General features: G+C 39.6%; 1 protein-coding gene across 2 annotated transcripts; it reads right to left on the bottom strand.

Annotated features, from left to right (window-relative positions):
• On the bottom strand, positions 1-24,356 carry LOC144655700 (Golgi-associated plant pathogenesis-related protein 1-like). 2 transcript variants are annotated; one of them, XM_078515995.1, is made up of 6 exons: positions 24,262-24,356; positions 10,936-11,240; positions 9,544-9,769; positions 7,786-7,855; positions 7,029-7,172; positions 1-143 (listed from the first exon to the last, which is right to left on the bottom strand). In XM_078515995.1, exons 2-6 carry the CDS (start codon positions 11,219-11,221, stop codon positions 132-134), a joined length of 738 nt encoding a protein of 245 aa, XP_078372121.1. In that variant the 5' UTR covers positions 11,222-11,240; positions 24,262-24,356; the 3' UTR covers positions 1-131. The 2 variants fall into 2 exon arrangements, with proteins under 2 accessions (XP_078372121.1, XP_078372122.1); XM_078515996.1 differs by lacking the exon at positions 24,262-24,356 and adding an exon at positions 12,546-12,729.
• Positions 24,357-24,946: the final 590 nt, after the last annotated feature.

Below are 24,946 nucleotides of genomic sequence, written 5' to 3'. Positions count from 1 at the left end.
TTAAATTGGTCAATTTACCCACACGTTACTTTTAATGAGCTTGCTGTCTAGATCTACTACAATATCATAAATGCTTCAGCCCCTCTGTGTCCAACCGTCAATATCAGAGTTCTTTGATGTCTTCCCTCAATTTAAGCTTTGATCTAAAAATTGACAATAAAGGAACCAATTTATTATGTTTACAACATGTTTGCAGATAAGAAATCTTTCCTTTTTAGTATATTCTGAAAGTGCCTATGAAATAAAATTTTTGACTCCGTTTTTATTCCTTATATTCTAGAATTACTTTCTAAATAAGTAGAGGTATTACAGCACAGCACAGTTATGATGATTACCGTACCCAAATTCGCAAGTAGCCAATCAGAAGCGCGATCTACTGTCCTGATATCCTACGATATCAAGTCACTGACCTGATATGCCCCCCATATCACGGTCACTTTGAAGTAAAGTAGTGTTACTGTGTGATGAATTGAAAAGACGTTTTACCAATAGAACAGAACTTCGTAATTTAAATTTAGCGGTGTTAAGCGGTCGTAAAAAGAGAAAACCTTTCCCGCCAAAACTAAACTTGAGCGCGCTCGCCAATTGCGCGATGTTTGCCGACGAGTACTGAGACATTCAGAGTGAAAAAATTGGAGTCGGAATTTCCAAGTTTTTCGCTAAATTTTAATTTTGAAAATGTAGAGAATGAAACTCTAAACAAACGAGTGGAAAAGGCAGAAGAGGAACTTGGTAAAAGTGTCGAAGACCAAGTCATCACAATTTACAGTACGTGTAATGATATTCCAAGTGTGCTGAAGCTAACTTTTATTCTATCTAACAGTGTATCTAACGAGTACAGATCAGTCCAAGCACACGTGTATGATTCTGTCCCGTCCTCACGCGCATGCGCAAAACCTGATATGTTTACATCTCCACCCTGAAAACTTTGCCGGGTGAAAGAAACTAACTTGGCCTATAAATTCGAACCTAAACAACACAAGTATTGTTCAAACTAAAACCCAACGTAACAAAGTTCTCAGACGGCTAAGCTGAGTTGTTCTGGTTAACAAAGTTTAAAGGTCTAGCCTTAATGGCTTCTTTACAACGCGACCACTTCTGGTTGTCAAATGCTGGTCGGGACTTCCCTCAGCAGCTGTAGCTGGTTTCTGGGGTGTCTGTGGTAATCCTGGTGACGGGACTGGGTGGGATGTAGATGTAGGTGCACTGGACTGTGGTGAGTTGTCTTGGTTAGAGAGCAGTTGCCCTTCAAAGCTTGCTGGTACTCGGCCTGACGGTTTTAGCTGTATTCTGTTGCGCCTTAGTTCAGAACCACTGTTTGTCTCTACAATGTAGGATCTTGGGTGGTTCGTTTCCTCTTTCACTTGCGCGGGAGTCCAGGTCTTGGTGTTTGGTTGAAACACCGATACCGGTTGGCCTGGTACTAGCTTTTGTAGCTCACGAGTAGACTTGCCATCATGCTGCAGTTTCTGAACATCTTGGCGGTGCTGCAGCTGATCTTGGTGGCATTCTTTTGTTTGTGACCGTTGGAGTCGTCCACTGCTGGGTAGTTGTGTGCAATATTCTCTATTGTTCAGCAACTTGGCTGGTGATGGTAAGTTGCTGTCAACAGGCGTGGCCCGGTATGATAAGAGTGCAAGATATGGGTCTTGCCCTGCAGCCTCGGACTTCCTTAGAAGGTTCTTTACGGTTTGTACCATCCTTTCGATAAATCCATTGCTCTTTGGATACACTGGTGAGCTAGTAATGTGATTGATACCCCATTGGTCACAGAACGCTGCAAATTCCCTGCTGCTGTATTGAGGGCCATTGTCAGATACCAGGGTTTCTGGTATGCCGTGTTCTGCAAAGATTGATTTGAGGTGGTTGATTATTGCAGCAGATGTCGTGGAGCTCAACTTTCTAATTATGGGGTATTTGCTGTAATAGTCTGCGACTATTAAGTATTCGGCACCTCGATAGTCGAACAGATCACATCCAAGCTTCTGCCATGGATAACTGGGTACATTGTGTGGATGCAATGCTTCTTTTGGTTGCTGTTTGGAAAACTGTGCGCATGTCGGACAGTTCTCTGTCATCTCTTTAATGTCTCTTGATATGCCTGGCCAAAACAGGCTTTCCCTTGCTCTCAGGAGACATTTCTCCGTTCCCATATGTCCTTGGTGTATGATTTGTAACATCTGTGGGCGTAGCTTACTGGGAATTACGAGTTTGTGTCCCTTAAGAATGAGGCCATTTTCAACACTCAGGTCCTCTCTGAAGTTCCAGAACTCTTTCAGGTCTTGTGGGCATTCATTTGGATATTCTGGCCATCCATGATGCACGACATCTTTTAAGTGACTGAGTACAACATCTTGATCAGTGCACTCTCGTATTTCATCTAGTTTGGCAGGGCTGGCTGGCAGTGTTCGAGATATCGTGTCCAGTTCCACCACGGGGACTTCGTTGTCTGCTACAGGGGGCTCCATGTGGCTAATCCTGGAAAGGGCATCTGCTATCACGTTGCTTTTTTTCTTGAATGTACCTGATCTCCACGTTGTATTTGGACATTTTAAGTAGGAGCCTCTGAAGACGCGGTGAAGCGCTTGATATGCTCTTCTTCCAGATACTTTCGAGTGGCTTGTGGTCGGTTTCAATGACCACCTTCTTACCAAACACGTAATGGTTAAGCTTTTCAAGCGACCAACAGGCAGCAAGTAACTTTCGCTCTATGTTACTGTATCGAGACTCAGTTTCAGTTAACGATCGACTGGCATAGCATACTGGTTTTCCTTCTTGCATCAAGACACATCCAAGGCCTTTAAGACTCGCATCAGACTGGATAAGGTTTTCCTTTTCGGGGTCGTAATAGGCTAGGACTGGTACTTCAGTGATTGCTTGTTTGAGGTTCTGGAATGACCTTTGGTGTTCCGGTTGCCACAAGAATGGTACATCTTTTTTCATCAGCTGTCGCACAGGTTCTGACACTTGGGCTAGAATGGGTGAGAACCTATTCAGGTAGTTAATCATGCCCAAAAAGCACTGCAGCTCTGTAAGGTTCTTCGGGGAAGGCATGTCACGGATTGCTTGTAACTGGTCTAGCTCTTCTATGTAGGCTTGCTGTAGTTGTACTGGAACCTGCCTTGAGGCATGCTGTACTGGGGGAACGTCAGGGTTAGTTTCGATATGGTATGGGGGTCCTGGGAAGCAGCCAATTCCTGTAAAGACATCCTGATATTCTTTCAACAGATAGTCTTTTGTCAGTGGAAAAGGGTGTTGCTTGCCTCTGATGTCAAATAGTTTAACAGTATGTACATTGGGCATTGGCTTTTCACTTTGCACAACATTCTGGGTAGTTGCATTTGTGCTGGCTGTGACTGGCCAGTTGAGCTTTAGGAGGTTTAGATCTTGTGCAGACATGTTACCAATTATGACAGGACCATCAACGTCAACAACTTCTGCTTGGATGACTCTGGGGTTGGGATTGTTAGGACCCTTCACATATATTTGGCAAGATCCAAGATTTGGGATCTCGGCTCCACCATAAGCAGTTAACTTCACTGTAGGTTGTTGTAAGCTTAGTGTCTCAGGGCTTAGTTGCTGGTATAGGGACTTAGGTATAATGTTTGTTTCAGCCCCTGAGTCTATCTTACAAAGTGCATTCATTTGTTTTCCTTCTGGCTTCAATGCCAAGGAGACTTCTAGCAGAGCCTTCTCTCTACAGGATACAACATTTACATTCATGGCCAGAGGTGTTGCTTCAATTAGGCCCAGGAACACATAATCACCTAATGATTGGGTAGGCTCTGACTCAGCTAGGGCATTGTTATTACTAGTAGCTTCAATTTCATGCACATTCTTCTTTTTAAGTTTTGAAATGCATACCTTAGCAAGGTGTCCCACCTTTTGGCAGTAATGACATGTTGCATTTCTTGCTGGGCACTGTTCACGAGAGTGAGGACCCCAACCACAATTCCTGCAGAGTTGCGCTTTTCCTGACTTGTTGCCTTTTGGGTTTTGCTTTGATTCGCCGGCTACTGGATTCAGCTGGTCGCTTGGGAATTGGTTTCTCATCGTTGAGCTAACAGGGTGTACTGCTGACACTGGGTTCATTAGCTTAAGCTGCTTGTCTGCTGATTCGTCTGCTTTTGCCATTTCTCTAGCTTTGCTAAATGTTAGAGCATTTCCTTCTTTGAAACACTCCTTTCTGACATGGTCTGCACATAGGCGTACGGGCTGGGGGGGCAGGGGGGGCTGCAGCCCCCCCAAATTTTGGGCAACTCAGATTTTTTTGGGCAGCAAGAGAAATTTGGGCAAAGCCCGTTTTAAAAGAAGTTTTTTCTTCGAAGAGATAGATATTTTCTATTTTAACCTGAAGTCAGCGAGTTAAAGCAGTTAAATTCACATGAGGCAGTGGTTTCTTAGCACAGTGGTTTCTCAGGGGTCATGTGTTGATATACATAATATTATTTGTAATTTTTTTACTGTTGGGCACTGTACTGCAAATATCTGTCACAGTTAAACACATGATAAAGAAAGCTTCTCCGCGTTGCTTAATTTTACAAAATCGACGGCGAGATTCTGGAAGCCGAGCAGAAAATGCGCGCGAGTTTTCGTCGTGTGCGCGGATTAGACTACATGACTGTTTCAGAAATGCTGGAGGCAATGCAAGAGAATGTTCTATTTGATAAGTTTTCAGAGTTTCCTTACGTGGTTCATATCCATGTAGTGATACCTGCTACGTACATCATGTTCTGCAGAACGATCATTCAGTGCGTTGCACAGATTGAAAACTTACCTCCGCAGCACCTGACGGGGTGACAACGTGTAGTAAGGCCAATAAGGCCAAGTAAAATTACAAAACAAATGTTTCTCGTCCCCTCCCGCTTCATTTTTTTGGGGCCGCTTCTCTTTTGTTATTATTTGTTTTTGGAAAAGGTAGAACGATCAAAAACTTTCACTTTGTACGGAGTAAGATATGGCTTTTGTCTGCGTTTAAATACAAATTAAGACCAAAACTTTAAATACTTGTTACGCTGGTCCGTACCGGATAGGTCAAATACCTTGCAGGATTTATTTTGGAAATTCGCTTTTGGCCTGGAGAATTTGACGATGGAGGCAAAAACATCGATATTCGAACAACAACAACAACAACCATTTTATTTTGCCAAATTAAATAGAAGATAAATTACAGCATAAAATAAATTAACTAAAATAGGCAAAAAAACTACTCAGAGTAGAAATAAACTAAACGAGCTGAGTAGTTAAAAAAAAAAATTTAATTGCTTTGACAAGGTTGTACATAACAACACAGGTATGGAATGCAACAAAATAATAAAAAATTAAAATATACCAAAAGATGGACGACGACGGACGAGAAACATTTTTTTTTACTTGGCCTAAATTATTACTTGTAATCACACTTGTATTAGCATTTGATGGGCATATTCCAACTCTGTAGCCAACAATGACATGGATTGTATTGTTAATATCTTCGGCCGTCGAAATAGTAGGGACAGCTATTTCTTTTAACGTGTTTTATGAGCTCATATGATAGATTATTATGTAAGAATTTTTCACTTCATTTGTAAGCCTATGTTAGTGCATCGTATGACCCTCGTTTCTTCTCGACTGTTTCGTAAACATTTGGGCAACTTGCGAAATTTTTTTGGGCAAATGTCTCGCCGCCCCCCCTGGCAAAAAATTGCCCGTACGCCTATGGGTCTGCATTCATGCCGAGTACAAGGAAGTCTCTCAAAAATCGATCATGATGATCCGATGGATAGTTTGCTTCTTTGACAAGGATTCTAAGCTTTGCAATAAATTCTTCCAACGATAGTGTACCTTGTCGAAGATTATGAAGTTCCCAAGCGGCGATCAACTCGTTTGAGTGGGGTTTCACGTAGTTTTCGAATTTATTCCAGTAGTTTTCGAGTTTCTTTTGTTCGTCTGCCGAGAGGCCCCAGCTGTTGAACAGCTCCAAGCCGTGCTCACCGGCCCAGTAAAGAAGGTGCTTACACTGGATTTCTTCGTCAATTTTGGCCATCGGCCCCGTAAAGAGTAGTTCACAGCGTTGTTTCCACATTTTGAAGCGTGAGTATAGGTTTTCATCCGTACTCCAGTCCATGGTTGGACCCTTGTCAATGAATGAGGCGCTGGCGGCCATGTTGTCTTCTTGTCAGAATCAATCGTACGCGTGTCGTTCGGAAATCCTTCACTCTTCCACCTTCTCCAGTGTATCGAGCTAAATGGTATGTTTGGTTACTTCACAATCCCGCTTCTGACACCATGTAATGATATTCCAAGTGTGCTGAAGCTAACTTTTATTCTATCTAACAGTGTATCTAACGAGTACAGATCAGTCCAAGCACACGTGTATGATTCTGTCCCGTCCTCACGCGCATGCGCAAAACCTGATATGTTTACAGTACGTACCTTGCAAGCATGGCTTCAACAGAGCGATAAATATAACCGGATTTTTTGCTGAATTTGGATACGGTAAATACCTAATCGTACCTTTTTGGTACGCTTCGGCTGCATATCAGGCTCGTTTGGTCTCGCCATGGGTATTTTGGCTCGACTGCGTCTCTCCAAAATACGAACCATGGCTCGACCAAACTCGCCTGATATGCAGCCGAAGCGTACCAAAAAGGTACGATTAGGTATAAAAAACAAGCAAAATCTCGGTGATACGTCCCCTTTTAGCACAAACAACATAAGGATACCAACCGGAATATGTTAGAGCAGTTTTCAATTGAGTGTCGTAAAACCAAAACCAAAGTAATTACTCTGGCCAATCACAAAGGACACAGGCAATCCAGTGAACCAATCAAAACTCGAAGCAAATACACGTAGCTGGCACGAAGCGCGGGAAAACGTGCGCGAGCCAGTCACGATTGGTTTTGGTTTTAGTTCTGATTGGGTAAGAAAGTGGCGCGAGATTTTTAAGCCAATCACTGAGCGTACTAATGCAAAACCAAAGCAAACGCAATTTACTTTCGACACTCACAAAGACAAGTGAAAACCGCTCTATGCTTAGCTCAACATACCAATCGCTCCACGTTCTGTTGAAACTGCCCACGATAGTTTCCAGGTGGGGAATAGCGTGCCACAATGTATGTCTCGATTTTGCCTTTGCTGATCTTCTTTTTCTTGAGAGCCACTCCCACTTTAGTAGTTTTTTTCCAAACCACCTGCAATACAAACGCTTTAAAATAAGTACAAATACAATTATTTTAGGCTGTAAAATTTATTTAATTTTGTCAATTTTTTTCTTGTGAGATAATCTATGCAGTGTTTGCATGCTTTTGGACATTATATTCTTTCTTGAAAGCGCCGAATAATTTTGCATTCAAATCTGCTAACGTTTAAGGAACAGAAGATTGTAACTTTTTTTGTTCGGATTTGAGATTTAATTGGTAATTTTCATGCATTCACGGCTGCGAATTTTTCTACTTTTTGCAACAGATTTGATCTGAATTTACAGGACAGAAAATGTTTCGCACGGCTTGGTGCGCGTTCCAAAAAATGGTTCGGCATGAATACATTTGCAGTGTAAGCGACTTCTCCTCGTCCATGCCGAGCCAAAATTTCCCCTGGCTTTGACCTACTCAAGAGGTAGTCAGTACCATTTTTACCTGAGCCGTGCCAAACATTTTCTGTCGTGTGAGTGCTCTGTTAGTAGGTAGTTGCGGTCCTTATTCAAGCGCCATTTTATTTTGACAACTACTGATTATGTATATTAAGCTGCTGGCAAACAACCTTTCTGCTACGTACCATTCCCTCCAGAAAGAAAAACTAACTCACCTGCGTGAAATGGCCAGTGCCTGAACTAAATCCCGGGTTGTTGTAATTATAATCTTTTATTTCAGAATACCTTTATTTGAGAAAAAAAAAATTGTTTGCATCAAATTGTCAGTATTATATATTGGATATCGCTTTTAACGCAAGAGCTTGACTGCTTTGCCGCAAAATCAACTAATGTCTTTTCTCGAAGATATTAGCTACAATATAAATATTATATTAAAAGCTACTCTAAAATTCGAGAGGAAATAAAGTCTATGTATGTATGTCTATAACCCCATTTACACGCGCAAAAAAATCGGCACGGCACGGTAAATTTTTGGCACCGTGACCAAACCATTTTGGCACGGCACTACCCATTTACACGACCAAAACAAGAAGGTTTTCTCCTGTTAGGCACGGTACCAATTTTTATATTGGCACCCCTACTTTCCATCGGTTTCCTTGCCGAGAAATGGCAGAAAAATGTTTTGCTGTGATAGTTCATCGTGCTTTCAGTGCAAAACGCGAATTTTATCGGAAAGGAACGAGTTGTCGACCATTCAACATAATGAAGAGAGTGTTCAGGGTCAAAACAAATCGACATCTAAAAGGAGTTGACGAAATCAGAAGAAGAATATTGAAAAATCTGAAAAATAAATTGCTCTTTGCAGTGATGGTGGAAGTGGCTGTCTTACGGTGATTTTTTTTAGAGCGGGAGCTTTCTCTTATCTTCTGCCTCGGTAGCATTCTTATCCCCCAGAACTTCTCTTTTTGTACTCTTTTCGTCGACCACATGACTAAAAGAAACAAAGTCTCTTGGGGAGAGAATGACGCAGTGGCCGCCATTTTCGTAGAAACAACGCATGCGTCACACTTGTTTTCGGCACGGTGAGTCGGTGCCTCGATTTACCCGTGCCGAGACTACCTCCTGGAGGTAGTCTCGGCACCCCTAAAAAATTGGGCACTGGTGCCACATTTTTTTTAGGACCGGTACGTTTACACGTCGTTAATTGGGAGTGCCGTGCCCAAAAATTGTCAGCACGGTACCAAAAATTGCCGTGCCGTGCCGATTTTTTTGCGCGTGTAAATGGGGTTTATGTATCAACGCGAACTGAATGTAACAACATTTGACGAAAGTTTAATAACTTTTTAACGCAAAATGTGTCAATTTTTAGCGGGAAATGTAACAACACAAAATGTAGCAATTCGTCTTGAAATATAGAAACGAAAGCTTGAACTGATCGATATCGCGGGCGTGTTCAGTGCTCTGAAAAAAAAAAAAAAAACAATACTCATAATATTATTAGTCTTTGACTGCAATCCTACAGACTGTCTACTGAAGCAGTCTGCCTACTAAGTTTTCGCGCTTATATCGCTCATCAAAAAAACTCGGGCTCATAAATCGTCATTGATTATATTGGTAAAAACCTCGGGCGCGCATAACACGTGACAAACGATAATTTCCTCATTACTGTATTACTGATTAATTAATTAAACACAGAAACAACCGTGAAAACAAAATCTGTTGGCCATCGGGTAAATATTCTTTCGTATTTCTTTCTGTTATCTGAAGACCAAATAAACAGTCTTGTATATTACTTTGCAGATTTCAAACTACATACTACATATTGTATTGACCAGTCATTGCTTCCATTTTACGCTACGCTTCTGCTACCAAACGGAATAAAGTTGTTTGAAACCTATAGCTTATTAAATATTGGTATACACCGATACAGTGTAAAAACAGAAAGCGAAAGAGAGACCGTAATCGGCACTCACCAAGCCGCCACTGCGTCTGAGCATGTCTTGATTGCTGAGCCTCTGGACCAGTAAAGGTTCTCTCCTTCACCAGTGTTACTTTCGTGCTCCAGTTTCCCTTTTTTGGCCAGGCGTTTGGCCCATTTCTTAGCCCGTCGAGCCAGTTTGGCATCCCAGACCAACGCTGGCGTGTCCTGATGAAGGGCACGCTTGGCATTATGGGCTCGTAGGCAGGCCCCCGCATCCACTTCGTGTTTACAAAATAAAAATGCACATGTTCATCATTATCAGACTACAGAGATTTTAAACAAATACCCAGCATTCCTCAATTTACCCATTAAGTAATATAGCGCGAAGCACCAAGGGTAAGAAATTTTGGTAAACTTTTGAAGCGAAAAAATTGGTTCTGACGTCAGCGTCCATCCGACCGGTCGTTAGGCATGAATAGATTGTGCTAGTAAATTTAGGAAAAGTTGCTTCACAATATACCAAAAAGTTGCTCTAAAGTTGCTCAAATATCAAAAAGTTGCCACTAAAATTCAGAAAAGTTGCTTGCTCTCTAGAGTCGTTTTGGCGTGAATTTTGCGTTTTCTAGAAATTGAAGCGCTTGCAGGTTTACTAAGACTTGCCCCAGCGTCTATGGCAACTTCATTGGGGTCAATGTCTGAATTATTTCCATTTTCCTCGTCTGAAATTTCATCTGATTGCGATGCCATAAGTGACTCGCACTTCAGCAAATACCAAGATGGCCGGCGGCAGGTTCTATGTTGCAGCAAATAAAACCAGTTTTAATAAAATCCTCTGAAATGAAACGACCTTTTATGGTTTGGATCGGTTTTAAATCAATTTGTTGCTCAAAAGTTGCCAAGGAAAGTAAAAGTTGCCCTAGGTTGCTGGTATTACAAAAAGTTGCTCAAAAAGCCAAAAGTTGCTCAAAAGTTGCCGAGCACAATCTATTTATGCCTACCGGTCGTACGGACTCTGGGGAGGGGGGTCTTTAGCAAAGGAATTTAAAGGCAGTCCGAGGGGGGAAGGAACGTTTTCTTGGCGGCAAAAATATGGCGCGTTGTTTACTTTGTAAGCTGAATGAAAGTAAAGGTCGAAAATTAAGAATTAAGTAGTAAGCCTATATATCAACAGGGTGACTCCATCAGCTTTTACAATAAAATTATTAAATGTTAAGTTCCCCAGAGTCTGTACGGACAGGTGTACGTACGAGTGTACGCTGACGTCATAACCAAAATTTCTCGCATTGACAGATTACCAAAATTTCTTACCCATGGTACTGCGCTGGCGCGCATCTCACGCCGGAGCTCCGCTACGAATAAGGCAGTTGCTGCTTACATTATATTATTACTATTACGCGTAAATATTATAAGATGAAAAAAAAAAAAAACAGTTTATCCGAGTTACCTCTACTACGCCCGCGTCCTCTTTTTAATTCTTTATTTCCATCCTCAGAGTCTTCATCTTCGAAGTCTTCATCTTCGTCGTCTATCACTATACCGTCAGTATTCTCCGTTGGCTGTTCATCGTCATCGTCATATTCTTGTTCTTCTTCAGAACTTTCCAGCCTTTCAAAACCTTCCTCATCATTCAGCTCGAAAATGCTTTCTTCGGTCCTGGCTTGGTCCGGCTCAGCAATAACCGTGGCCAGACAACAAAGAAGCAAAATAACAAAACTATTCTGCAGCCACATCTTGTTGGTATGTACCAATCTAACAGAACAACGGAACACACAGAGTTAGCTAACAAGAGACGATTTTGAAATAGACATATAATTTTCAAATAGACAGATTGCGTTTCGGCCAGGCTAGGAAACAATTTGTTCATTTAATTTACTAAAGCACACCAGGCTCCTTAAACCCAGTCAAGACAGGCTCTAAACCACAAAACATAATTTCAGCTATTCACAGCAAACGTCTAAAACGTCTCGAAATTAAGTGTAATACTCCATAATTTTCGAGCTTTTTTAAAAGTTCGCGGACACCGTACCTCACCGATTTCGCTGAAATTTGGCATGCAGTCTTGTTTTAGGTTCCTAACTACCAAATGGATATTAAAAAGTTTCAATTCTTTTTATTTTGGAAAATATCGAGAAGGCCGATTTGAAGCGTCCGTGACGGCCCGCCAACATGGCGGATCGAAGGTGTTCTTGTTAGTTCGACACTGAACCTGCCGTCACAGTTTCTCGATCATACTTGGCATAGTTATAAAGAACTATCTTTCTTCTTTCTATATATCAAAATAGATTTGGCAAATGTTGAGTTTGGATGATCAACGGCTAAGAAGTTCGAAGGTATGTTAACGATGTTTTGAACAGTCTCAAATTTACTACAAAATGAAAGGCTTATAACTCCACTGTTATCTCGATTTAGAAGTAGCCATTTACCATGAACAAAGCTTGTTCATTGGTGAATTGATTCCATTAATAAAAAAATTGGGGAAATGTAACCGTTAAGAATAAAAAATTATGGAACCTCTAGTAAATTGGCCATTTCAGCGCCAATTCAGCGGATCAGCTCATTTAACAGCAAATAATCGGGAGAAACATGAAAGGGTTACAGTCGTTTATAATAAGAAGTTTTCAGGTATTCTTTGCTTATCTTTAACAAATACATAATCTTTGCCAAAGATATGGCGATTTTTGAGCGTACGATCGTTTCTCCAAATTTTTATGTCGGCAACTTTATTTTATTTGTTGTCGAGATTATACGCTGTTGTTATTCAAGTATTCGTTTCACAAGAACTTCTGTTGCTCGCATTTCCCAAATCACTGTGGTTAAGAAATTGCCCATTCCGTTACAGGGTCATTCTTACTTTTTCTTTAAAAATTACTAGGAAAGCAAGAATGCCATAGAACGGTTTTATACTAGTGAAAATACCTGTCAGACATAACTTCAACTGTTTGTGTTATCTGTCTGTTTTCACAAATATGCAAATTTAGGAGTTCTTAAAGACATTTAAAGTGCCTATCTTTAACTATTTCACGCTTAAAGAATCCTCTAAATCTTTTCGCCTACCTTTAGGACAAACGAAGTTTTGTGTCTCCAAGCAGAATGCTCGTTATCAGCAATGAAAGTCGAAGAGATACAGAAGCTCGAGTAAAATTCTAACTGCTGTGAAATGAACATCGTTTGAGCTTGACGTGTATTTATAGATTGCTCATTTAACTGTTGTTATTCAAATATTCGTTTCACAAGAACTTCTGTTGCTCGCATTTCGCAAATCACTGTTTAAGAAATTGCCCATTCCGTAACAGGGTCATTCTTACTTTTCTTTAAAAATTACTAGGAAAGCAAGAAAACCATAGAACGGTTTTATACTAGTGAAAATACCTGTCAGACATAACTTCAACTGTTTGTGTTATCTGGCTGTTTTCACAAATATGCAAATTTAGGAGTTCTTAAAGACATTTAAAGTGCCTATCTTTAACTATTTCACGCTTAAAGATTCCTCTAAATCTTTTCGCCTACCTTTAGGACAAACGAAGTTTTGTGTCTCCAAGCAGAATGCTCGTTATCAACAATGAAAGTCGAAGAGATACAGAAGCTCGAGTAAAATTCTAACTGCTGTGAAATGAACATCGTTTGAGCTTGACGTGTATTTATAGATTGCTCATTTAACTGTTGTTATTCAAATATTCGTTTCACAAGAACTTCTGTTGCTCGCATTTCGCAAATCACTGTTTAAGAAATTGCCCATTCCGTAACAGGGTCATTCTTACTTTTTCTTTAAAAATTACTAGGAAAGCAAGAATGCCATAGAACGGTTTTATACTAGTGAAAATACCTGTCAGACATAACTTCAACTGTTTGTGTTATCTGGCTGTTTTCACAAATATGCAAATTTAGGAATTCTTAAAGTGCCTATCTTTAACTATTTCACGCTTAAAGATTCCTCTAAATCTTTTCGCCTACCTTTTGGCCAAACGAAGTTTTGTGTCTCCAGGCAGAATGCTCGTTATCAGCAATGAAAGTCGAAGAGATACAGAAGCTCGAGTGAAATTCTAACTGCTGTGAAATGAACATCGTTTGAGCTTGACGTGTATTTATAGATTGCGCTCGAGCTCCGTTAATTAAGTTTATTCATTTGGCGATCAGATAAAAATCAATGAATGATCAGAGTTATTAAAGTCCATTTCTAAGCACGAGAGACACGGAAGTTTGTTTCATAAGCATTTATGCATAGAAATACCGGTTTATTTTTGAGCGGGAAATCTGCATTTATAATAGTTGGGAGTTTGGGGTGTTTTTTTGGTGTTGTCTTTTTTTGAGGGGGCTCGGGGGGGGGAGGGGGGAGGGGGGTGTGGAAGTGGTGCCTTCGTATCCTCTTTTGTTCTTTTACACAGTGGCCTGAATTTGGAACAGTTCGGGGAATTGATTATCAATTACTCTTCGTTATGCCATGTCACCCCTTAATGTGGGAGCGCCGTGCCTCAATTTACGATAAAAAATTTATGGCCGCCCGGTCCATTTATGTAGTTCTCCGCCAGGTCTCTCAATAGGCAGGTTACGAGCCTAGTGGCCCATCCGGCCGGAGCTCATACCGGTTTCCGCAACGTGAAGCGACAACGAGTATTTTTTACTCCACCCGGATGGGATGCTATTCCATCGCAGGGTTACCTCCCTTCCCGAAAAGCTAAAGATTGACTGGTAATCATTTTTTAACCTGGGTAAGGAAAGGGACTCTGGGAGTTGAGAGGCTTTCCAAAGAACTTAACGCATTGTCCCCCAAAAGCTCTATCCAGGACTGTTTGGTCCAGAGTCCAGCGCAGTGACCATTGTTAGGCCATCACGCTCCCCAACCGTGTAAGAAAGTGCAAAAATCTGCTTGTATAAGCCCTGGGGTTGTACAGTTTGGTACGAAATGTGGGCTTTTAAATGTGGTAGGTCTTATATCCGTGGTTGGGGTGCGGTGGCTTAAAGTGAAATTAAAAAAACTTCTTGTTTTCTGAAAAACGTTTTTATAAACTGATTTGAATTACATTAATGAATTAAAGGGACAGTGTCACCAAGATTTAATAAAATTTAAAACTCTCAAGACGGTAACCTGGTAGGAAAAAAGTGGCCTTAAACTTTGACAGTTGACTTGGAAGAAATATATGGGCCTTGAATTGGGAGGGCTTATGAGAGAAAAGGATAAAAAGGGGAATTTCACAGAATCTGCTCAACAGCGTACTCTCGAACAGCTTTCATTTATCTGCCCACTGTCTTTTCTCTCTCCAGGTTTTAGTAAGGCCAGACCGCTATGAGTGGATTTACAATTCATATTAACACTTTTTTGAGATTTTTAAATCCCGGTTCGAGCTTTGGGGGGATATTGCGTTGAGTTCTTCGGAAAGCCTCTGTACTATCATACCGTATCTACTCGAATAAGCGCTGCCCCCGAATAAGCGCCGCCCTCGAATAAGCGCCGCCCCCGGCGCCGCAGTCCCGATGCGGCGCTTATTCAAGGAAATCTGCATGTTTAACTAGAAACAGAACTACAAAGCAACTCTTAAACAAACTTGGACATTTCTTTCCATCAAAAGCGACGTTCTGCAGTTCAAAGTGCTTGTTTTACCGCTCAGTTTTTCTATTGAACATTCTTCAGTACAATCTTCAGCAAGAGACGACTTTTGGCAATCAGGGGACCCTATTTTAATAAATGTAAAGGATTAGATTCTTTGTGGCGTCAAACTTTTTAATAAGCGCCGCCCTCGAATAAGCGCCGCACTGGAGGCGTGAAAAATTTAATAAGCGCCGCGGCGCTTATTCGAGTAATTACGGTAGTCCCTTTCTTCACCTAGCTAGGTCGGCGATAAGGACATACGTGATGTAAGTCATGACGCATCACGAGAGGTGTCCTTATGGAGCTCGAGAGGTTCGACTTTAATAAAAAAAGTCCGAGATAACAAAAACAGCCAAGTTCTCACCTGCTTTTTTTTTGTAAAAATCTGGACGAAAAACATTTGTATCTTTTAACTTTCCCCAAAAAAGAATTGATTCGAAATTCATTTCAAATCAATGAGGAAAACGTGTTAGCTTCACTGTCATGTTGTTCTTGCCGCGAGTAAGCCACGCCTTCTTCGAACACGATAATTACTGATGACACAAACGTAAAGTCATGTTCATTTCAAATTCAGCTCGCATTATGCTTATTAACAGATGAGCTCTTTTGTTCAACATTCAGACCACTGTGTCAGAGATCTAAAGAGGATTCGGAGGCACCACTTCCACCCCCTCCCCCCGCCTTCCTACAACAACACCAAAAAAAAAAAAAAACTCCCAGCTATTATAAATGCAGATTTACCGCTAGAAGCCGAGTATTTTTTAACCGCGTCAGTCAATAATAAACCGGTATTTCTATGCATAAATGCTTCTGAAACAAACTTCCGTGTCTCTCGTGCTTAGAAATGGACTTTAATAACTCTGATCATTCATTGATTTTTATCTGATCGCCAAATGAATAAACTTAATTAACACATTTAAAAGCCCACATTTTGTACCAAACTGTACAACCCCAAGGCTTATACAAGCAGATTTTTGCACTTTCTTTCACGGTTGGGGAGCGTGATGGCCTAATAATTGTCACTGCGCTGGACTCTGGACCAAACAGTCCTGGATAGAGCTTTTGGGGGACAATGCGTTAAGTTCTTTGGAAAGCCTCTCAACTCCCAGAGTCCCTTTCCTTACCCAGGTTAAAAAATGATTGCCAGTCAATCTTTAGCTTTTCGGGAAGGGAGGTAACCCTGCGATGGAATAGCATCCCATCCGGGTGGAGTAAAAAAATACTCGTTGTCGCTTCACGTTGCGGAAACCGGTATGAGCTCCGGCCTGATGGGCTACTAGGCTCGTAACCTGCCTATTGAGAGACCTGGCGGAGAACTACATAAATGGACCGGGCGGCCATAAATTTTTTATCGTGAATTGAGGCGCGGCGCTCCCACATTAAGGGGTGACATGGCATAACGAAGAGTAATTGATAATCCATTCCCCGAACGGTTCCAAATTCAGGCCACTGTGTAAAAGAACAAAAGAGGATACCAAGGCACCACTTCCACACCCCCCTCCCCTCCCCCCCCCCCCGAGCCCCTCAAAAAAAAAAAAAAAACACCAAAAAACACCCCAAACTCCCAGCTATTATAAATGCAGATTTACCTCTCAAAAATAAACCGGTATTTCTATGCATAAATGCTTCTGAAACAAACTTCCGTGTCTCTCGTGCTTAGAAATGGACTTTAATAACTCTGATCATTCATTGATTTTATCTGATCGCCAAATGAATAAACTTAATTAACGGAGCTCGAGCGCAATCTATAAATACACGTCAAGCTCAAACGATGTTCATTTCACAGCAGTTAGAATTGTAATGTAATGTTTATTAGTAGAAACTCAGCTGTGTTCTAATGGAAATCCGCGAATCTGATTGGTTCTCCCACTGATTTCTATTTAACAATTAGATTATGAGCTCGAGATTTCTATCGTGTGATAGTTGATGAGGGCGAAGCCCGAATCAACTATCACACATAGAAATCGAGAGCGAATAATCTAATTGTTTTAGTATAAATCTACTAGACGTTCAAAACTTAACAACAAAACAGGTTCTCGTTTTTATTAAATAATGATGCAAATAAGTCACACAACACGCGGATAATTGACAACTTCACCACATTGCATTGGCTTCTGTGTGCGCGTTTGCATTTCATTCACGATTTATTGAAACCGTTATATGCCCGAAACCGAAGGAAAAGCCAAGTTTTTTATTTTAAAATGACGATTGAAAGATGTACTGGCGTACAAGGGCCCTTGGAAGTCAAGTTTTTTTAAAATTCGAAAACGTAAAAGATAAAAAAAAAAGTTAAGCGAGTTGTTCGCAAGGAAGAAACCACATTGCACTGTTTAGCTTCTGTGTGCGCCTTTGCATTTCATTCACGATTTATTTAAACCGTCGTTTGCTCGAAATTGAACTAAAAGCCGGATTTTTATTGTAAAATGACAATTTAAAGATAGACTGACTTACAAAGGCCCTTAGGAAGTCAAGTTGTTTTATATGTAGGAAACTTGAACGATAAGAAATTTATGAAAAGTTGAACGATTCGCCCGCAACCTTGAATTCGCATTCAACTGATTTTGTTGTTTTATTTAAGTCTTATTGATGCATTAAAAAACTTGCAGGTCGAATCTGTTTAGCCTTTCTTTTACTGCTCCTTGATGGGACGATGAAACTGTGTTAGTTTGCCAGACATTTTAAACTTTATTTCCACAAAATGTCTCGGTGAAACGCATCTCTGAATGTTATAAAATTATAGATTCGACCGCTTTTAAAAGCGTAAACGAATATTAATTGCTTTTCTTACCGTGTAAAATCTTCATTACATATTTCGGTACAGTCTTTATCTTCTCCAACATCGGCTGGAATAGTAAATAATCCAAGTCCTTCTTTACGGTCAATTTAAAAGCCAGAAAAGCGAAAAAGCGGCGACCATTCTGTTGACAACCGCACGCTGTTTCGCTACTCACCTTCTACTTACCTACTAGAAGATGGTTTTCCATGTTCTATAAGAAAATAATGCATGCTTGAGGTCTATAAAAGCTGCTAGTGGATGCCCGAGCCGCAAGGCGAGGGCATTCAGCTGCTTTTATAGACCTCAAAAGTGCATTATTTTCTTATAGGACATAGGAAAACCATCTTCTAGTGGGTTTAGAATATAGCATTAAAAAGAGCACAGAACTTACAAGACTCGCGGCCGCTCACGGCCGCTCACGGCCGCTCACGGTATTTACAAACGCACGCAACATCGAAAGTGAAGGTTTAGTTTATTCTTTTCTTCGGCGGCTTCTTTATAAATAAACCAAGATACCATTTCATTCATATTTCCTATTTATAGTCCTTTCTCCGACTACCAAAAGATTCTCACAAAGCCGACAAATCTAGTTGAAATATTTACGCATTCAAGCCTACTTCAATTTCATTCAAATGAAAAATTTCCATGCGTTCGTTTCGCAGCAAGTTTTTTAAATTCGCCTCTAATTTCGATTTAAAAAGAACAAAAGTGGAGTGTTCTGTCTTGGCTTGTTTTGCTAAATAATTTCCAAACAGTTTCGGCAGTTCACGGCAAAATAGTGGCGTACACAACTCCAAAGAAAAACAGCAAATTTCAACGATTCTTTCTTCATCTGTCGCTTCCTTTGGCACTGTCTTACTTCCATTTAAGCATGTAAAACGTTTCTGATAAAACTTGCTGCTTTAAAGCATTTTAAACAACAAAACAAGAGAATAGAGGCGAAGTCGACGAAGTCACGCGTTCAGCGAAACTCGACAAACAATTCGCACATCCGGGGTACCGGGCTTCTATAGTTTTCAGCTATGTTCTATTAAAAATAATGCCCGCTAGAATTCCATTGCGCGTATACAGCGGCTATATTCTAAAACAGATTATATAATAACCTGAATTCTACGCGCATTTTGATTGGTTCTTACTTATGATCTATCAGAGTACAGACACATGGATGACGTCACGCGGTGGTGTGACTCGCGCGCGTGATCAGAGTTCATAGTCCAAATCAGAGTTGTCGGTAAAGTTTTTCAAACTTGCGGGGCCACAACAAAGCAAAAAAGTTCAGCTTAATTACAAATCTTCAGTGAGAAACAATACGCCAAGCATCGTTCACTTTTCGAAGCATTTAACTGGGCGAAACAAGCTTGAAAAAGACAGTGAATTATTCGAGAAATTATCCGAAATCTGTATGAAAGTTTGACCCGGATGTTGTACAGTTGGACGACGCCACGGAAAACAAACGAATTGGACGAATTGCGGTTGAACGCTTCGGTTAATGCTTACAGATTTGAACCGAACTTTCCAAATCGGAATAAAGGTTAGTTTTTTCATTGACTTTCAATTGACCATTTTTCTGTTTATTCAATCGGATTAACAGTGCTTCGTGTTAACGAAAACTTAATAGTGAAATCAAAACAACTTAGCTCATCGGTACGGCAGCATTGCTCACACAGAAGTATGCTGAAGTCTTGTGTTATTATATAAAACAAATAGATTTCATTTTGCCGTGCGTCTGTTCAGTAATAGATCACAGAAGACGTCAAAATGTGGTATGAACATCAGTGACCCACTCGGCTAGCGCCTCGTGGGCCACTTCTCTGTTCATACCACATTTTGACGTCATCTGTGATCTATTACTGAACAGACGCACGGCAAAATGAAATCTATTTGTTAATTATATAATAACCTGAATTCTACGCGCATTTTGATTGGTTCTTACTTATGATCTATCAGAGTACAGACACATGGATGACGTCACGCGGTGGTGTGACTCGCGCGCGTGATCAGAGTTCATAGTCCAGATCAGAGTTGTCGGCAAAGTTTTTCAAACTTGCGGGGCCACAACAAAGCAAAAAAGTTCAGCTTAATTACAAATCTTCAGTGAGAAACAATACGCCAAGCATCGTTCACCTTTCGAAGCATTTAACTGGGCGAAACAAGCTTGAAGAAGACAGTGAATTATTCGAGAAATTATCCGAAATCTGTATGAAAGTTTGACCGATGTTGTACAGTTGAAAGACGCCACGGAAAACAAACGAATTGCGGTTGAACGCTTCGGTTAATGCTTACAGATTTGAACAACTTTCCAAATCGGAATAAAGGTTAGTTTTTTTATTGACTTTCAATTGACCATTTTTCTGTTTATTCAATCGGATTAACAATGCTTCGTGTTAACGAAAACTTAATAGTGAAATCAAAACAACTTAGCTCATCGGCCGGTACGGCAGCATTGCTCACACAGAAGTGTGCTGAAGTCTTGTGTTATTATATAAAACAAATAGATTTCATTTTGCCGTGCGTCTGTTCAGTAATAGATCACAGAAGACGTCAAAATGTGGTATGAACATCAGTGACCCACTCGGCTAGCGCCTCGTGGGCCACTTCTCTGTTCATACCACATTTTGACGTCATCTGTGATCTATTACTGAACAGACGCACGGCAAAATGAAATCTATTTGTTAAATAGAAGGTGAGTAGCGTAGCCAATCAGAGAACAGCATTCGTGATAGAACGCTAGTAGATTTATACTAATCGCCGATAGAAAACAGTCGCGCGCTCGCGTAGCTCTTTAAGCGGTAAATTTTCTTGATTTTTGTCTTCAAAGTGCACAATATTGTAGGTTTTAGACTGCAATCCTTTAGAGTTTCTACTAAAACAATTAGACTACTCGCCCTCGTTTTCTATGAGCGATAGTCAACTCGGCTGCGCCTCGTTGACTATTTGCTCATAGAAAACTTGGGCTCGTAGTCTAATTGTTAAATAGACACTCATTTACTCGAGACACTCATAGACACTCATTTACTTGAGCTTCTGTATCTCTTCGACTTTCGTTGCTGATAACGAGCATTCTGCCTGGAGACACAAAACTTCGTTTGGCCAAAAGGTAGGCGAAAAGATTTAGAGGAATCTTTAAGCGTGAAATAGTTAAAGATAGGCACTTTAAGAATTCCTAAATTTGCATATTTGTGAAAACAGCCAGATAACACAAACAGTTGAAGTTATGTCTGACAGGTATTTTCACTAGTATAAAACCGTTCTATGGCATTCTTGCTTTCCTAGTAATTTTTAAAGAAAAAGTAAGAATGACCCTGTTACGGAATGGGCAATTTCTTAAACAGTGATTTGGGAAATGCGAGCAACAGAAGTTCTTGTGAAACGAATACTTGAATAACAACAGCGTATAATCTCGACAACAAATAAAATAAAGTTGCCGACATAAAAATTTGGAGAAACGATCGTACGCTCAAACATCGCCATATCTTTGGCAAAGATCACGTATCTGTTTAAGATAAGCAAAGAATACCTGAAAACTGCTTATTATAAACGACTGTAACCCTTTCATGTTTCTCCCGATTATTTGCTGTTCATGATGAGCAATCTATAAATACACGTCAAGCTCAAACGATGTTCATTTCACAGCAGTTAGAATTTTACTCGAGCTTCTGTATCTCTTCGACGTTCATTGCTGATAACGAGCATTCTGCTTGGAGACACAAAAATTCGTTTGTCCTAAAGGTAGGCGAAAAGATTTAGAGGAATCTTTAAGCGTGAAATAGTTAAAGATAGGCACTTTAAGAATTCCTAAATTTGCATATTTGTGAAAACAGCCAGATAACACAAACAGTTGAATTTTTGTCTGACAGGTATTTTTACTAGTATAAAACCGTTCTATGACATTCATGCTTTCCTAGTAATTTTTAAAGAAAAAGTAAGAATGACCCTGTTACGGAATGGGCAATTTCTTAAACAGTGATTTGGGAAATGCGAGCAACAGAAGTTCTTGTGAAACGAATATTGAATAACAACAGCGTATAATCTCGACAACAAATAAAATAAAGTTGCCGACATAAAAATTTGGAGAAACGATCGTACGCTCAAAAATCGCCATATCTTTGGCAAAGATCATGTATTTGTTTCAGATAAGCAAAGAATACATGGAAACTGCTTATTATAAACGACTGTAACCCTTTCATGTTTCTCCCGATTATTTGCTGTTAAATGAGCTGATCCGCTGAAATGGCGCTGAAATGGCCAATTTACTAGAGGTTCCATAATTTTTTTATTCTTAACGGTTACATTTCCCCAATTTTTTTATTAATGGAATCAATTCACCAATGAACAAGCTTTGTTCATGGTAAATGGCTACTTCTAAATCGAGATAACAGTGGAGTTATTAGCCTTTCATTTTGTAGTAAATTTGAGACTGTTCAAAACATCGTTAACATACCTTCGAACTTCTTGGCCGTTGATCATCCAAACTCAACATTTGCCAAATCTATTTTGATATATAGAAAGAAGAAAGATAGTTCTTTATAACTATGCCAAGTATGATCGAGAAACTGTGACGGCAGGTTCAGTGTCGAACTAACAAGAACACCTTCGATCCGCTATGTTGGCGAGCCGTCACGGACGCTTCAAATCGGCCTTCTCGATATTTTCCAAAATAAAAAGAATTGAAACTTTTTAATATCCATTTGGTAGTTAGGACCCTAAAACAAGACTGCATGCCAAATTTCAGCGAAATCGGTGAGGTACGGTGTCCGACCAAAGTTCGAATCTTATAGAATATGACAATTAAGTCTTTTTAAAACAACCTATTTATTTAAAATAAATCTAATCAAGTCTAACTTTCCAAGGGACAGAATCGCGGTTTACCTAGTTTACCCAGGTATTTGATACTCAACGTTGATTCTATTTCATAGCTAGGGAGGATGGATTAAAAACTGTTATAAGTTAAAAAATATCATTTTTTTCTGGTTAAGGTTTCCAGCACTTTCCAGATCTTATACATTGATGGGTCAATACTACAAATATTTCACAGTTGCTGCTGGAATTATAATGTCAAACAAATGTCAAATCAGTGCTGAACAAGTCGTGATCATTTACATTTTGTCACTGGTAACCGTAGCAACAGTAGAATCTGTTAAAAATACCCTTAATTTTTGCTTTTAGTGCTTATAACTCAAAAGCGAGCCCGGTGAACCCCATTTTTTTTATGATGGATACAACTTTTGGCGCAGTTTTTTTAAAAAAAATCTGTACATAAGGTTCTGAGCCATCTTAAGTTTTTGCAAATTTAAGGTGTTCACCAGTGATTGGGCATCTGTTTGATACCAAAATTGTTGCGTCAACTGAAAAAGAGTCGTGGTATTGATTCGTTAAAGTTGAGGTGCTGAAAAATGGAGAAAACTGTTTTGAGCTTCCTTAAGTGCTGAGTGTTTTCATATTCTTGGCATTGGAGGCGTTCTTAAACATTTGTTTTACCATAAGCAAACGCATTTATGAATACAACAGTTTTCACTAAATGACTCTATGAAATCTATATTACAGGATTTTTTTGGAGGAACATGTATGTTTTCAATGCTAGAAAGATATGTTTTAGTATTGTGAGTATTGTTTTAAAAACAGATGTGTCGTTCTCTCCAGAAAATGAAAACCAGTCTGTCTGTGTCTATCTCAAAGTACCTTAGCTGGTTTTTGTTTTGAGATAAGCCTCTCTCCTCTCCAATCGGGTCTCTTTAATTAGTATTTTAGTGATCCTCATCGAAAGGGCTTTCAAGACATATCTAAGACACCCAGGGGTTTAACAACAGCTTGTATGATATATCCTCATTTGTGATCGTTTGTTTATACATTGACATCCTTTGAAGGCGTGTTTGGATTCTGCAGTTTAACTGATATAGAATGTTAAACATTATCAACCTGATGCTAATAAAGTATCGTTTTCTTTCATTCCACAAAGGTGTGTTTATTTTATCACACATACCTGACCGGATGGGTACTGGAATATAGTGTCAAAAAATAATAGGATCGAGTATCTCATTTAAAGATTAACTAATACAGGTCGAAGTTCTTCAGTTATGTAATCAAGAAGCATATTGAGCCTTTTTTGAGATGTGCAAATTACTACCTCAAAAATTGTAGGATAGTAGAAAAAGAGTTAAAAATTCATGACAAACAAGAACAGGGACGATTAAAATTGAAAATGGATAATACAGATTACGAAGGAACTGAAAAAGAAAAAAAAACTGTTTTAAGACGACTAGAATGAAAACCAGTCTGCAATGCACTTTTTAACTTGGCATTCACCCTAACTAAACCCTGGGTTAAAGACGGATAAAAATTCCTCCGTAGTAAATTATATAACATAAGTTTTTCATATCCCTGTTATTAAATAAGTTAGCCTAGGCCCTTACCAATTCCCCTTGTTAGTCTTGTTTAGCGTTGGGTGTTTCTCTGTCGCGCGACTGATGAAAGTGAAGGCGTTATTTGATGGCTTACACGTGATATAGCTAGCATGTGTGAATTTCATTGTAAAAACAGCCGTTCTTTCCGAGTTTATCTCTTCAAATACTGAGCCACACAATGAGCCAAAGAACCCAATCTTAATTAGTTTGTTCGGAGTTGATATCTCGTATTACATCTATTGTATCATTTATGTCAATTTCATTTTTTACGTGAGTTTTGATTTGGAAGTCCAGTATTGTCATTAATTAATAATGTAAAGTGGACTAAAAAAAACTGAAAAAATTTGAAGTTCGGACCAGTGTTTCAATGTCTTTTTATACTCTGCCTTTAAATTTTTTTCCAACGAAATATAAGATAAAAAACCTGTGTTCATGGCATGGTTAGTGGAAAAGTCAATTACTTCACACATAGCCTTAATTTCGTGAAGTTTGCTTGCTTCAGTCTTTCCAGATTTGTAGAGCACTTTGTATTTTCAATGTATAATAAAAGAGTGACATTTGATATCAACATTAATAAAGACCTGGATTAAACGCCCTAAATAAAACAACTGCAAAATTTAATGAAAAAACAAGATCTCATATTGTGTATTATTTCGATGATAACTTTAATTATGTCATCTTCTAGTTATGAGTA

The sequence above is a fragment of the Oculina patagonica genome, chromosome 5 (assembly GCF_052425735.1).
Source record: "Oculina patagonica isolate OP01 chromosome 5, crgOcupat, whole genome shotgun sequence".
Classification (NCBI taxonomy): domain Eukaryota; kingdom Metazoa; phylum Cnidaria; class Anthozoa; order Scleractinia; family Oculinidae; genus Oculina; species Oculina patagonica.
Note: the sequence above shows the minus strand (reverse complement) of the source record. Positions and strands in the feature narration are given on the sequence as shown.